Genomic DNA, 16,028 nt, shown 5'->3' with positions numbered 1-16,028 from the left:
TATATATATATATATATATGTATACAATGGAATTGGCCAAATGATAGAGAATATTGCGGTCAATATTGCCGGTCTAGTGAACTCACGATCAGTCAGCACTCAGCATCAGGTTGTTTTTACACATCTAGGTATATGTATATAAGAGATTGGAGCATTCCGTGCCAACTTAATCACGCCGTGTCGTATAATCACAATTTATATAGTGTATAATCATAATATAATGGTAGAGGAATTTTTCGAACTTGAATCAAAACGTAATTCTTTACTTACACTCTACGACATATCCATTAAGGGTGGTTCTTATTTAGGTTATGGCGGAATTTCTTTGCGCTCATCCACGAAAAGTAATAATCATGTTTTATGTAAAAGAAAATCAGGCTAAATTCAGGGAAAAAATTTACCGATAACTCTTAACAACTCCGTACCACCAAGCGGTCGAATTTTCATATGGAAATGTGCACGCGTTTAAATTTTTTTTTTTTTTTTTTTTTTCTTCAAGTAAACTTTTGATTACTTTAAAACTGTATATTGTAAGAAAAGAAAAAAAAAAAACTTCCACTGGCTATTTTGTGGGAAATTTAATGCTGTAGAGAAAAGATATCTTGTAAAAAATAAGAAACACCATAAATTATCCAATTAAAACTTAAAATGTTGTTTGCGCAATGAACGAGGATTCCCGCGTTGTGGGGCGTGTAATCCCTATCATTTGAATACATAACTGCGCATATTGTGTATGCCTTAAGCGACGTTACTTATCATCTTTCTTTCTCCTTGTTTGTTTCCTTTACGAATGGTTTCTTCAATCGTAGGTTAAAGAAAAAAAAAATGGGGCGATTAAATTTTCAGACCCCCTTCACCCGTATATAGTTATAGTAAACTAATAATATAATAAACTGAAATAATATATATTCAATAATTATGAAACATCGCCGAGTGATAAGTTATAATGTAAATTTTTGCAACGGGAAAAAGAATTTTTTATTTTTTTTTCTTTTTCTTCCAAATTCCATGAAACAATACGATTTTTTGAAAAGGAGATAAAAAAAAAATTGTTAAAAATGCAACTTTATTACACGTATGTATATATACGACATAATATTTCCATTTCCTTATTTCTCTCTCTTTCTCTGCCCCTCTCTCTCTGTCTCTCTCTTCTCGTTTGACGATTTTAAAGGCGGAGGACGAGTCAATTTGTCCAGCTAGGTATACATTATTTAGCTCACTTGCTTATGTATGGGCACGTTTTACTCGTCGATTACCGGAAGACGACCCAGATTATTCCTGCTTCTTGAATCTCGCCAGTCTCTGAACCATGTATATATGTACATTTACGTATGTAACGTATACATGGTACGGCCTTTTCCTTCTTTTTTTTTTTTTTTTTTTTTCATTCCCTCTTCTTTTTATTGCAAATTTGACTTCGACAAAAAACAACGATGAGAAAAAGTAACATACGACCGACGAAATCGAGAATTCAAGAGTTGGAATAATTTCGAATTTTTTAAGGTGATATATTCCGATTTTATTACATATGTATACTATGTGCAAGAATTTGAAAACGCGTAATATCGAAAAGTAAGAATATCTAGAGGTTTGGATAAAATTACGAAATATAACGTCGCGGTCAGAATTTCTTCGTATATACACGCATATTATAATATTCACATTCAATTCTCGCGACGAAACTCCGTGTAACGTATATTATTTTATTTTTTAATACCATTCCACGTTTTAACTTCTCTTATAAATTTGTAGTCTCGACTTTTAGAACTTGAAAAGTTATATCTATCTATTTTTTTCTCTTGAAATGTTCTATGGTATAATTATCAACGACCAGCATTCCGAGTATTTTATTTTCTTTCTTCGTTTTATCTATCTCTGCACTAATTTATACAATTTTAACAACCTATACACAGATATATGTGTGTGCGTGTGTGTGTGTGTGTGTGTGCGCATATATACACAAATAAGTTAATTGGCGGTAGTTGAGTTGCGCGAATTTCATCGTCCTTGTGTGTGTTTTTTTTCATTTGTTCATGCTTTTGTTCATTTATTCATGCATCCAATTTATTTTTTATTTTTTATTTTTATTTTTGATGAATAATTACATTTATATAGCTGGCTAACTGGTACAATTTCTGCAATTATACTTACACATCGTATGCTATAAAGTATTATACACGTTAGGTACTATCTTGACATCCTCCTCTCCGCTGAAACAACGAGTCGCATGACCCCAACGAAATACGTGCTCAGAATTTAGACTATACCATATATAACGTTGATTCTAGTAGTTGCTAGTCTTCTTCTCATTCTTACCATTAGGATCCTCATCGTCCTCGTGTTTTGCTTGTAGTACATAATTGAGAGATATAAGTTTCAGAGAATAAGATATAATATTATAAAAACTGTGTTATCGCTTCCGAAAAATTTCAACGTTCATTATACCGGGTGTCCGTGACGAAAGTGCGCACGTTCGAATTATATTGGCCGATAGTTACCGCCTGATTGAGCAGCAAAAGTAAAATATAGTGTACATTAGAGGTTGAAATTTGTCGACATCACAATTTTATTTTTCTAATCATTAGGAGGCGTCATTCGTAGTCTAAATCCATAATTTCGAACAGATTCTGCAGTAGCTTCGGACCCCATCTTTAATTTACGATTTAAGTTAAAAAGTATCGATCGTATATATATAACAAATTGACGCGTCCAAAGTTTGAAAAGAATTAAATTTCCTAAAAATTTAGTTACGACCACTTTTCAGTCAAATTTTGAAAAAGGACGAGTTATTTTATAAAAACAAATTCCCCCATAAAATCAAGATGGCGGCTGGACCTATCGCAGAATCTTCTCCAAAATTCTGAATTTATCCACATTTATTCCACACACACATACACACATTTCTCTTCACAATTACAGCTCGTTTTGTTTATAAGCGTAGCTAACTTCGTAAAAATGTTACCAGCATGATAGGCAGGGTGACCGATCCACTTTAATAAGCAAGAGGTTATGGTTGACTGTCACTTGTCAGCCGTTCGATTCTAGGGAATTTGTTTTTTGTTGGGGAAGGTGTGCTTCAGGCTGTGAGAATGGATATCAGCCAATCAAAATTAACCAAGTTGAATGGTTCTTTGAGGAAAACTCTCTGTATGCACAGTCGAATGCATAAATACAAAATGCCTTAACCTTCCGGCTGACTTGTTTTCAATCCGAAGTGCACAAAGTGCGACTTTGATTCTATACGTATCGTGTGACGGTGCGTCTAACTTTTTCTCACATTAGCTGTACCGCCAGTCATCTAAGTACGCATCTCATTTTTATCAAATGAAACTCGCAATTTATTTCAGACCGAAAACAAGTTAGCCGGAATGTTAACGCACTTATGAATTTTACTGTACATATATGTGTGTACATATGGTTAATAACCCGACGAAACATCTTATGAAAACTTTTTCTTGTTTGTTTTTGTTGTTGTTGTTGTTGTTGTTGATTTTTTTTTTTTTTTTTTTTTTTTTTTGGCATTATTTTTTATGATATGCTATGCAAGAATGAAGAGGAATTGATATGCGCAGAAACGGTTTTTTCTTTATATATCTTCTTTCTCACCGCGATATCCGGATATTCTTGTATTTTATAACCTGTCTGCAATACCTGACCACATTATAGGTGTATATAAGGTAGTAAATACGTGGCGTATCGCATGATCAATACATAATATACACACGTATGTATGTATGTATGTATGTACGTTTATATATCTGCATCTGGGTTTTGAGAGCGACGACATGCTTGCTGCAGATATGATAGGTGATCGGTGTCGTCGAGTCAAGTCAAGTAAAGTCGAGTCGAATCGAATCGAGTCGAGACGAGTTCTTGAATCGCAACCTTTCCTTTCCTTTCCTTACCTTTCCTCTCTACTTTTCTCTCATTCCTTCATTCGGATCGAGCCACACCTGCACGCGTAGCCGCGATTCTTTTTGTCCAATGAGAAAACCTGACCTAACAGCTAACCGTGATGACTTGTATTCACTTCCGGTTTTCTCTGTGTCGTGTAATTTATTGTTCGCATCGTGCCAACTGCAGCGCGATTATCGGTACGAGGAGAGACGGCTAAAATGAGTAATCAAAAAACGTCGATAACGCTTGAAATGTATTTTTAGACCAGAGACAAAAAAAATTGCCTTCTCGAAAATTTGTCTCACGTTATTCCTTTCTTAAGGACCATTTCTCGCCCCCTTCTCCTCTCCTTTACATATTGCAATTAAAAAATTCTGCGCAAAAAGAAATATTGCAACGAGATGAAAACTAGAATCAAATCGATATCAACGATGATTATAATATGCATATATATATATATGTGTATATATATATGATAAATAGAAAACCGTAAATCGATGGCCAGGTTTCGAATTTATATCCGTTTCTCCTATAAAAATTTTACATACATGTCGTATTATGCACCTACAAATCCTTAATAACTATACATAATTGAACACCATTCGTTATAAGGAAGAAAAAAAAGGAACATTTTACCATCAGTAATTGTGAATTTATCGGTTACGTTTTTTCTTTTCGTATATAAAAACAAACTTATGTATGTACGTAGGTATCACGTATACCTATACATACTTTGATACGTATAAAAGTAAATTAAGTTTCTCCGCGAGTGATTAAACACAAAACTGAGTAATCAGATGCGTATAATATGTTAATTTATGTTTGTAAATATAGGCGTGTTTTCGGTATACGTTTAATATCACTGCACACTTATCTTTTACATAGATATGTATGTACTATAGGGTATTGCGAAAAAAAAAAAAAAAAAACAAATTTCCTCCAAACAAGTTCAAAAGTTCCGTTTAGGTATAAAAATACGCTTATTAAAATATCGGCTCTTAATATTAACGCTGAGACGTTGCGCATCGCACTTTTTTATTTCCCGTAAGAATAACATTGTGGAAAAATGGTCTTTGCTCCTTGAAAAAAGGTTTGCTACTATCTTGTGATAAATTCATTCGTTATTCAAAAGTTATTCAAGGCCAAAGGTTAAAAATAGTAAATTCGTCATAAAATAATAACAGACCTTTTTTTGTACAACCTTCAATTCTAAACAAAAATATGTCTGTGCATTTTGAAGAAGAAAAATTCTCTCTCTTTTTTTTTTTTTTCTCCTTCTACCTTTCTTCAACACCCTAACGTACATTTATATCTACGAGAACTCTTTAATTGCACGAAACATTTCACCCTGTAGGCAGGTAAGACAAGCGTGACGCGTAACGTTGCGGGTACGTAGAAAGTATAAACCATGATGAATGAAAAAAAAAGGAAAGAAAAAAAAAGAAAGAAAAAACGTGAAAGACATAAAAAGAAAACAGTGTAAAAAATACTGCTTTTATATAATATTTATATAAAACACACGCACGCACACCCACACATTGCAAAGCTCTAACATATGCTTTCAGATTCTTAATTATAATATTACATGTCCGCACACACACACACACATACGCACACGCACACATGTATGCATATGCATAATATATATATATATATATATATATATATATATATATGTACAGGGGAAAGTGCGATTTGAAACTTCCTTCCGATATATCATATATGTATATCATGTATTATACATATATTATGTATATGCATGTACAGTGCACGCACACACACGCACACACGTGTGTGTTTTATATGTATGCGAAACAGCTGGTGGTTAATTGTATAGTTATGCAATGATGAAATAATTTTCTTCTACGCCAATCAATTACTATTTTATATTGTTTAATATCTGGGTCCGATAGAGTTATTATTGTTATTGATTTTATTATTAACAATAGGAAATATTTGAATTTACATTCTTGTACTTTTTTTTTTTTTTGCATATATATTTATATACATAAAACACATAAAATATATAAATATATAAATATATATGCTATACCTTATACATGACATATGTATATTGTAATGACCCTGGCAAATTATCTCTCTCTCTCTCTCTCTAAAAATTCGTGGCAGAGTCGTTGCAGCCTTTTTCTCCCTATTTATAATGTATGCAGATACACACAGACACACACACACACACACACACACACACACTCTCACACAGAGGTTCGCATTTGTCAAGCTCGACTGAACAATCAATATCTTCCTAACGACGGGTTCGGACATTATTATCATTGTTGTTGCTGTTATTGTTGTTATTATTTTTACCTTTTTTTTCATCCCCCTCCTCGTATTTTTCCATCCTTCACTCGTCACCCTTTCTTCACGCTTCTCACTCTCACTCTCACTCTCACTCTTTGCGCATCCCATCGTTTCATTCTGGGGTAGGTGGGTATTACATATATATGCGTATACATATATAGATATCTATATCCTATCGCTATAATCTATGGTCATTGCCCTGTTTCCGTATATCGTGCGACTCACTGCATTCAGGCAACAAGAATCGGACGGTTTCTATCTCTTTTACTTGTTACATTCCGTAATCCCTTTATTATTATTATTATTGTTATTGTCATTATTATTATTATCATCATTATTGTTATTATTTATTTTTTCAATATATTTTTCAACACCGAGTAAATACGACAGTAAAAAACGCAACTCGAATAACTATACTAATTCTTGCAAGTTTTCAATGATGTTTTTTATTTTTATTTTTTTTTTTATCGTTTGTTATTGCGTGCTGCTTCAACTTTATTACAATTTCTCGGTTAAAAATATTCTTGTTACCCATAAAATTTGCACACAGCTTAGGAAAAAATAATAATGATGATAATAATAATAATAATAACGATGATGATGATAATGATGTTACAACAATAGGGACCGCCTCACATTCCTGCGTCAATTCAATTAGCGGATCGCTAATAATCGAACCGGGTCCAATGTCCATATATATGTATATATATATATGTATATATATAATACGAACGTTTATAGGCATATTTGGGTACCGTACCTATCTGTACATACGTATGCACATAATATTGGTATATAAGGTGAGACGACGTCGAAGGTGCGTACGTATAACATCTATGTATGTACAAGGCATACTTGTATGTTTGCGCACGCTCACGTTATAGCGCAGGTACAGAGGCGTATAATTTAAGGGATAGGCTGCGCTAAGGCAGTTGGCACACCTGTTTCGAAAGCGTGATCGTTAAGTCAATGCGGCGATATATGATATTAGGTATAGATTCTCGTGAAGGAGGAAAGGAATTGAACTAGAAGAAGAAGAAGTAGAAGAAGAAACATGAACCGCCCACATTTTATTAATAATGATAATAGTAATACGAGAAGGCGGATTATCATCATCATCATCGGCGTTGTTGTTGTTGTTGTTGTTGTTGTTGTTGTCATCACCCAGTAAGGGTATAAACTGTTGCTTCTGCCTTCTCTTATGCATACATACATACATACATACATATGCATAATATACATATATTGCTCGAAATAATTATTCTTTTCGATCTATTATTCACCTTATACATATACGGATTAGATTATTGGTATGCCCTGTATGCATAATAGGATGAAGGAAAACCGAGACTGTAAATCGATATCGGAAAAAAAATCTCTTTTTTTCTTTTTACTCTTCGACTCGCAATTTTTCGTACAATTGCCGTGACATATTAAATTTTGATTTGTGCGGCATGGCGTGGATAAAAAAAAAAAAAAAGAAATATGAGTAAAATTCTGTCAATCTAAGTTAAACAATGTACAATTGTGCAAAAAAAAATGGTTGACATTGCTGTTTGCGCGGCGTGGAATTGTAAGATTAAAAAATAATAATTAATACATAAATAACTAAGGGGAAAAAAAAAAAAAAAACCAAGAAAGAAGGAAAGAAACAAAAATAAATATCACAAGGCGTATAAATTTTCACGCTGAATTTTTCGAATCTCCTTTCTCAATTTTTTTTCTTTTGGTTCAATTTCTTTTCGTCACTCTTTGACGAAATATAAAATATGGGAGGAAAGAAAAAAAATCTAAGAAAATTGTGTAACTTTTTTTTTTTTTTTTTCTTTAGTATCAAGCCTGACGCGTATCACTTACATACATACGGAAATACATTAATACACACGTGCAGATATTTACGTAGGTTATTATACAGAGAGAGAAATGAAGACACGTGATCATCGTATAAGCTCTTTCTCTTTTTCACCTCGGGGGATTTAACGGTATACGTATTATGTACACATACCTGACTACGTATGCCTACAATCTAGGCGAGATGCACGTGGCAGGTATATACCTGTTGGTATGTGTACATATATATGTATAAAATATTTTTCGTATGTATACGTAATGTTGAAAATTGAATGAAACAACGTAACCAGAAATTGTCCATTTCATGCAGTTACTTTTTGACATCCGCTGTCTTGTGTAAATATTGTTACTTTACTTTACATGTCGTGTGTACGCAAATTGTTACGTATAGAGAAGCTAACGGGAAATCTGGTTGGAGGAAAAAAATATGAAAGAACATAAAATGTACAAGAGTATTACTAAGTGTCCCGGTTTGTCTATTTACGTTTCTCATCCAAAAAATTGAGAATTCAATTTACCATTATGTATATACACTGAAAATTTTATTATATCTACTAAAGATTCTTAATATTATAAGCGTTGTATATAGCTATAACATGTAATCAAATTTCATGTGATTATTAGCTAAATAATAATACATAATATTAGTTAAAATTAAAAGAAAAGTACACAATTATATACATATACATTATACATGTAGATAACTATAACAGATATAAACTGTTTTCTTTTCTTTTCCTAATTTTTATTATTTCTTATTATATTTTTTGATGCAATAAAAACATATAACCACACTTAGATATCATTTATATTTCCTTTAAAACGGATTATATTCATTCTAAACTGTTCTTTGTACATTTAATTAATAATGACACAAAACTTGATTACGATATAACTATATATGTAATATGTATGTACATCGCGATATTGCGTGCCGAGACGTCGAAATTTCGTGGCTGATTTTAGCCGTATATCTTGGCCTGTGTTAATTAATTATATATCACTGATTAACAGTTTCCGTGACAAATTTTATTCAATTTTGTATACAAAATCTATGAGTCGAACGAAGGAAGGAACTCGCTTACCTTTTGAAAATGATTTATTATTTATTATTGTTGGAAAGTATTGAATACTTTTCATCAATTATTTGGCTATTTACAAAATTTTGTATGAATGTACGTAAGTTACGATGATTATCTCATAATTGGGGGGGGGGTACTAAAATTATAAACGATAAATTAGATATAGAATTTTCATTCAAAATCGACTTAGAATGGTGAAAAAAGCTAGTAGATTCGGTTTGGTTACATTTCACGATCGTTTATTTCGCTGAGAAAATGATATTTCTTTCAATTTTTTATTTTACCCCTGAATATAGTTGTTTCTATGTTGATATATATATATATATAGTATATATTGTTTTTTCTTCTAATTGAAGTACATCGTAGTGAAAAATTGAAAAATTATTTGTTAAACGACACCAACGTGATACAAGAAAAAAAATGGAAGGAATTAAAAAAAAAAGAAAAGAAAAAGACGAAATGATTATAATTCCAAAAAATTAAATCGAACGAGTGTACAACTAGGCTAACTTATAATTTAATCGATGTCAAAGCTCAATTGTTTGTAATTTTAATATTTCTCGTTTTCATACGCATATAATAACAACAACAACAGTAACAATTATAACTATAATTTAATAACTTCAAGTTTGATGAATTTGAGGAAGAAAAAAAAATATTTATTTCACTCCAGTCAACCTTTATAATATCTGTATATGTATACACACACAATGATGATAAAAATAACTACTTGCTGCGGTATTAAAAAACAGGAACACGTCGATTAGTAATTCTAATCATCGGATTGTAAATCATTGGTGGTTGTGTTTAAATAGTAATTTGTATGTGCGATGCGTTCTTTGGCGGTTGTTACTCGTTGTGTAGTTGCTAAGAATTAATCGAGGTTAACCGCGACGTGTTTCCGTTACTCGCGTGTCTTCGAAAATTACGAATTCATGATGCACGCATAGCTACACGCACCTTGTACGCACGCATACACACACACGCACACACATATATGTCGTATATTTACATGTCTCTCTACGACTCTTCAACGAGTATATAAAGAATTATAGTAACAACAACAATAACAATAATAATAATAGTAATAGTAATAGTAATAATACCGTTTGTGTGTGTCGTGTAAACTTTTACTTTTCGCATGCCTGCAAAAAAAAATGCGCATTATAGGCGTATAATAATGTATATCTATATTATATTTCTCATTATCCTTAATGCTCAACAACAACGTTATCGTACATAAAGACGCAGTGACTTTTTCTTTCGAATTATACACTTTCGTACAAGTTATGAAGTTTTATTATCGAGAACCATTATAATCGTGTCTGTGATTGAAGTTAAATAATAATAATAATAGTAATAATAATAATATTGTATATCATGCATATATACTTGCACGTATGTACAATACATACACACGATTGAACGTGAGGAAAAAGTCATCGGCTTCCTCCCCCGTTTAGTCGAGACGTGTCATTAATTTCCTCTCAAGATTGTCTTGATGATCATTGCTCGCTACTCTCATAGTCTCTAATGTCTGACGTTGCTACTGATGCAGAATTGATATATATATAGGGGAAGGGGGGGGGGGGGGGGGGGGGTACAGCTTGGACGGTCTGAAAGCATATCTGGTTTTGAAAGGTGTTGTGTTCTTTTTTTTTTTTTTTTTTTTTATTGAAACCATCGAAATGGCTGCCATTTTGTTATTAATTTTGATGAAAAAATTCTAAAATTATGTCGAAACTATAAATAACAAACCTCTTGACCTCAAATTACTCCGACATGAGTGTTTTCATTTTCTTTCTCTTCTTCTAATTCTTGAGTCATTATAAAATTGTAAAACTATGATTTTTTTTCCAACGTTTCGTTACTTCAATGTTACTAACCTTGTCATCGGTTTGTAATCGTTTTCTATACGTTTTGTATACAATTATTACATGATATAGAACTTACAAATAATCGTTATTCACATCTGTACGATCTTGATTTTTAGCGTACGTGAAATTTCCACAATATATTTCGTTACTGCGTAATAATGATTGCTATAAATTTTATACTTGTACTCGTAATTTCATATCATATATACATTTTGAAAAATGTTGAGATATTAATATCCTATATGCCCATATAAATTTAAGGAAAAAAAATTTTAAAGAATAAATAAATTAACAAACGCCTCCAACGATAAATTAGATGGTCGATAATATTTCAGCACAAAACTGACGCCGAGGTGATTCAGATGATCGCCTATATCTTGATAGCAGCAGGAGCGCTTACTTTCCTCGTAAGTTTTCTCGGCTACTGCGGAGCGATGTTCGAATCTCGTTGTCTTCTATTTATCGTAAGTATAATAGATAACAATATCAATAATAATAATTATTATTTTTATTATTATTTATGCCGTTGTTGAAATATTTTCAACGTTATATATATATATTATATAACGTGCAATTCTCATATTACACAAGATTATAGAATATATGTATAATTTATAAACATGTATATAATTTACTAGGATATTGTATTGCATTTACTCCTTGAAGTAGATATTATCTATACATTTTTTATATACTTATAATTATTTGTGTAATACACCTGCGTATACATACGTGTGAGATTTGTACTCGTGTGAATTTGGGTGTTGATTATTATTACTCTGATTAAAACCATTCGTTTTTTTTTTTTTTTTTTTTTTTTTATTTCTGTTTCTCTGCATATTTCAGTACGGCGTACTTTTGGTATTGATTTTAGTACTTCAGTGCATTGCTGTGGGACTTGCCTTCGGATTTAGACAAGAGGTAAGCGAGTATTGCAACATGCTTATGTGATTTGTTGTGGACGTCATATGCTACAATGTAATTACATGCGTATATGCCCGATCGATACTTGGCCAACTGATAAATAATTAATTACACGATGGTACGCGTACTTCGTGGTGTAAATGAAGAAAAATAATGAAAGGAATAATTTTAATATAATATGTATGCTTAAGATTAAAATCTTTTGGTCGGCTTATCGTATCTGTGGTGAAAATATGTAGAATATTTTCTAATTAGATGGAAATTTGAATAACAATATTTAAATACCAAACTAACAAATGGCACATTGTTACACGTAATATTTTATAATATAATAGATTCGTATAAGAATATTCGCGTTGGAGTGAAAATTTATTTTATCTTAACAATTGTACTCGAAGAAAGATTTTTCTTACCCGGTCTAAATAATGTCGATCGTAAACTGTTCGCAGAGTATCGTTGTAAGTTATGTGATATCTGTGAGTGTGTTAGACTGTATAAAAAAAAATTGAATGTTTGTTTCTTTCAAAATTCAAATTGATAATATTGTTCGGAATGACGAAGAAAAGATGCCGAAGGTCATCAAATAACTTTTCGAAAGAGTATTTCTATTATAAAATAATAATAGATATTTTATGTAGAACGTTCAATTCCCTAAAAAAATACGGTCTGGTCTTATCCGTACACTAATACGTTGACGAATAAAAAAATTTCTAAGTTTAAAACAAACGTTATATAAATGGGAAGTAGAAAATCGCGACGACGCACCTGTAAATATTAATATTAAAAGCCGAAATTTGGACGGTACCTTTTTGTCGTGATTTCGAACAATATTTTCGACTTAAATTTTGAAAAAAAAAATTTGCGATTTTTTTTATACAGACTAGTGTATATAATATATATATATATGTGTGTATATATGTTTGTTCTTTATTTTTAGGCTGAGAGCGAAACTTTGAAGGTCCTCAAGTCTACCATCTCTGGATATTACGCGCCATCCGATAAGGCAGAAACAGTCACCGTTATTTGGGATGGAATAATGACACAGGTATAGGAATTAATTATATGCCCTGAGATGTCCTAAACCTCAAGTCAAAAATATAAAAAGAAAGTATAGTTTTGGTTTTTAATTTCTTCTATACGATATATTGTGTCTGTTCAGTATCCAAGTTGTATCTAAACAGAAATTTATCATGTACGAATCATACATGTTTGCAGCGATTCGATTTTTGGATGAAACAAATTTTATCTTTGGTAAAATTTAGTTATATAAATATATATTTATGTGTTATATATGTTCCATACTTTGAACAGCTCCATTGCTGCGGTGTTGAGAATTACAACGACTTTCGCACAAGCAAAAATTGGACCGCATCTGGTAAAATGGTACCTGAATCATGCTGCATGAAGGAGGACGGACAACTAAAGGATAGCAATTGCCCCGTTTCACCGTCGTCCACCAACTCGTACTATCAGACGGTACGTTGTCTATGTGACGAGTGGATGTTTTTTTTTCTTTTTCTTTTTTTTTTATAAAAACTTATGAAAAAAGAAAGAAATAATCAAAAATAACATGATTCACACGGTTTGAGTCATTGTTTGATTCTTTTTTTTTTCTTCCTTCTTTTGCACCCTTGCAATTGCTAATGTACATACATCTAACAATGTGTATTTCTTTTTTTCTTTTACAAATCTTTAAAGGGATGCTACGAAGCGATGGTCAAAGTTATCGAAGACAGTGCAGCGATAGTAATTGGCGTTGCAGCTACACTGGCATTCGTAGAACTGTTGGTCATCACCCTGGCTTTGTATCTCGCATGCTGTTATTGGCGTCCGCAACATGGTAGGCTTGGGATCAAAGTCAGTTATTAAGGAAAGAAAAAAAACAAAAAATGCGCTTTTGAAAAGAATTACAATGTCAAAAGAAAAACGATACAATTGGCACGATTTATCAGGTATTACGGTGTATATATTACAAAATTTTGGGGGGATCGGGGGGGGTAAAAAGAAAAAAAAACGATGGTCCAAAGAGCCGATGAGAACTATAATAGGTGTGTATAAGAAAAATGATTTTCAAATGGTCTTTCGTAGATGTTTTTTAATCTTCACAATTACAGAGGTATACATAATAAATAACGTTATTATCAATGCTTGAAAAGAAAAAGTGAAAAAAATATAGAAGAGATGCTTTGCTTTCATTTTTCGTATATATTATACGCTAGTCTTCATTGCTCTATTTAAATTATATTTTACGTAAGATAATAATAATGATAATAATGGATACGGACTCGGTACTTGCTTAATACGTGGGACGTGTAATTATCACTGCATTTTTTTCCTTGGTGAGGCGTTAACTTGATGATGAATACATATTTTTTTTCAGTGAATACTGGAAGAATGATTTTTCTTCTGGTTAAGTGTAGAGCATTCTACTCCTCATTTTCTCAAAAATTAATCCATGGTCGTTGTGTGTTTTAATCGGAAATTTGCTTTCTCTTTATTACTATACTAATCACAGCTATCATTTCACTTCTCGCATCTCTCTGTTCAAATCTCTCTCTTCAAATACTAGATTCCAAAAACAGAGCAATTATTTGGCCACAAATGCAAAAGAATCACACAAAGTTTTGTTTCTCTTTCCGCAGAACTTGTTAGAAAGATTCTAGAAATTTGTATAAGCACAATAAATAACGGATTTGCGGCTAGAAGTTTTGTAGACAAAATTTTGATCGATACAATTACTGAGCAAACTTTGAGAATTATATTCACATATAGCAGAGTAAAACTGGTAACGATTTCTTTTCTATCTTCTTCTTAATTTTGTTTATCATTATTTACCTTCGTTTGCTCTAAATTTATTTCAAAATATTCGATTTATATTGTTTATAAAATAACAGTAATGTTTTAGCTTGTGTAGATGTAACGCCAAGGCAGTTGGCCTGGTGAAATGTGCAATCGGAGAGTGATCCATCCATAAGCAGAGTGGGAGATAATGGGAATATAGTCTCTAGAGTTTGGTTTCAAGTAAGAATGATGCGAAGGTGTCAACTGGTAGTTGACCTCTCTTCACTGGCCAGCCCGCAGTTAACACGGTCCCTTTATTACCAGGAGCATTTAATATTATTATCATATAGTATATACATATTCACCTTGTACCCACTCTTACGCATGACACATTTCTAAACCTCACATACCTATGTATCACATATATTATTTATTCAATGCATACACCACCGCATCATGCATATGCGCATACATTTCCGATTATAACATTTTTGTCTCACACACAACGTGACGTGTTAGACGCAACGTAACGTATTCTGTACTAATTTCTATCCTGCAAATAATTTAAAATCCATTCATTCGCTTTTAAAATTTTACGATAACAGCAATTAAAGCATAAGGTACAAAAAAAAAAACCAAAACTCTAACTGAAAACGAAAACTTTGGTAGAGATAAAAGATTTGCCATAGTATGTTTATCACCGTGCCAATCTGTGTAAGACTGAATATTTGAGTATCACACAAGTCTTTTATGACGCAGTCTGTAAGTCGAGGAAAATAAAAAAAAAAAATTGTATTAACACTAAATAGAAATTTCCATAGTTTTTCGCTCTTTCTCGACGAATTCAGTGCTGCCAAAATTTGCTACGAATTTCCATTGTAGTTTTCTTTTTTTTTTTTTGCCTGATTTCTATCACCTAAAGAGTCAAACCAGATAGAAGCTAAAGAAGAAAAATACTTCTTTATCACTTTTTCGAGTCTAACATTTTTTTTTTCTTTTTTTTATCACATTTTATTGCTGTAAGTACACAGCCCTGGATAATAATGTAAGAGAAGATAAGAAAAGAAAATATTACCAAATTCCAAGATTAATTTATGTAACTGTTATTTCTTACACGCTCTAGGCAATAACAACTATAGTAATGGTTGTGTGTAATTTGTGGTTGAATTATTTTAAACCACCGTATTGATCGGAATATAGGTCAAGGTTTTTGGTAACCGAATTCCCTCACAGAATCCGCACTTGAATTATTTCTTTTTTTCTTAGGAAATCCACATTATCATCTTAGATTTTG

The 16,028-nt window shown here is 32.0% G+C and overlaps 1 protein-coding gene across 2 annotated transcripts in view; it reads left to right on the top strand.

Annotated features, from left to right (window-relative positions):
* The window catches only part of LOC124409263 (tetraspanin-1), a 29,615-nt gene that overhangs the window by 12,399 nt on the left and 1,188 nt on the right, over positions 1-16,028 (top strand). For both annotated transcript variants that reach the window (XM_046886772.1, XM_046886771.1), the window contains exons 4-8: positions 11,365-11,493; positions 11,876-11,950; positions 12,891-12,998; positions 13,265-13,429; positions 13,652-13,793. In XM_046886772.1, coding sequence (XP_046742728.1) covers positions 11,365-11,493; positions 11,876-11,950; positions 12,891-12,998; positions 13,265-13,429; positions 13,652-13,793 — 619 coding nt within the window. The remainder of the gene's footprint in view (positions 1-11,364; positions 11,494-11,875; positions 11,951-12,890; positions 12,999-13,264; positions 13,430-13,651; positions 13,794-16,028) is intronic.

The sequence above is a fragment of the Diprion similis genome, chromosome 8, assembly GCF_021155765.1.
Source record: "Diprion similis isolate iyDipSimi1 chromosome 8, iyDipSimi1.1, whole genome shotgun sequence".
In the NCBI taxonomy this organism is placed as follows: domain Eukaryota; kingdom Metazoa; phylum Arthropoda; class Insecta; order Hymenoptera; family Diprionidae; genus Diprion; species Diprion similis.
This window is presented reverse-complemented; position numbering and strand designations above follow the sequence as displayed.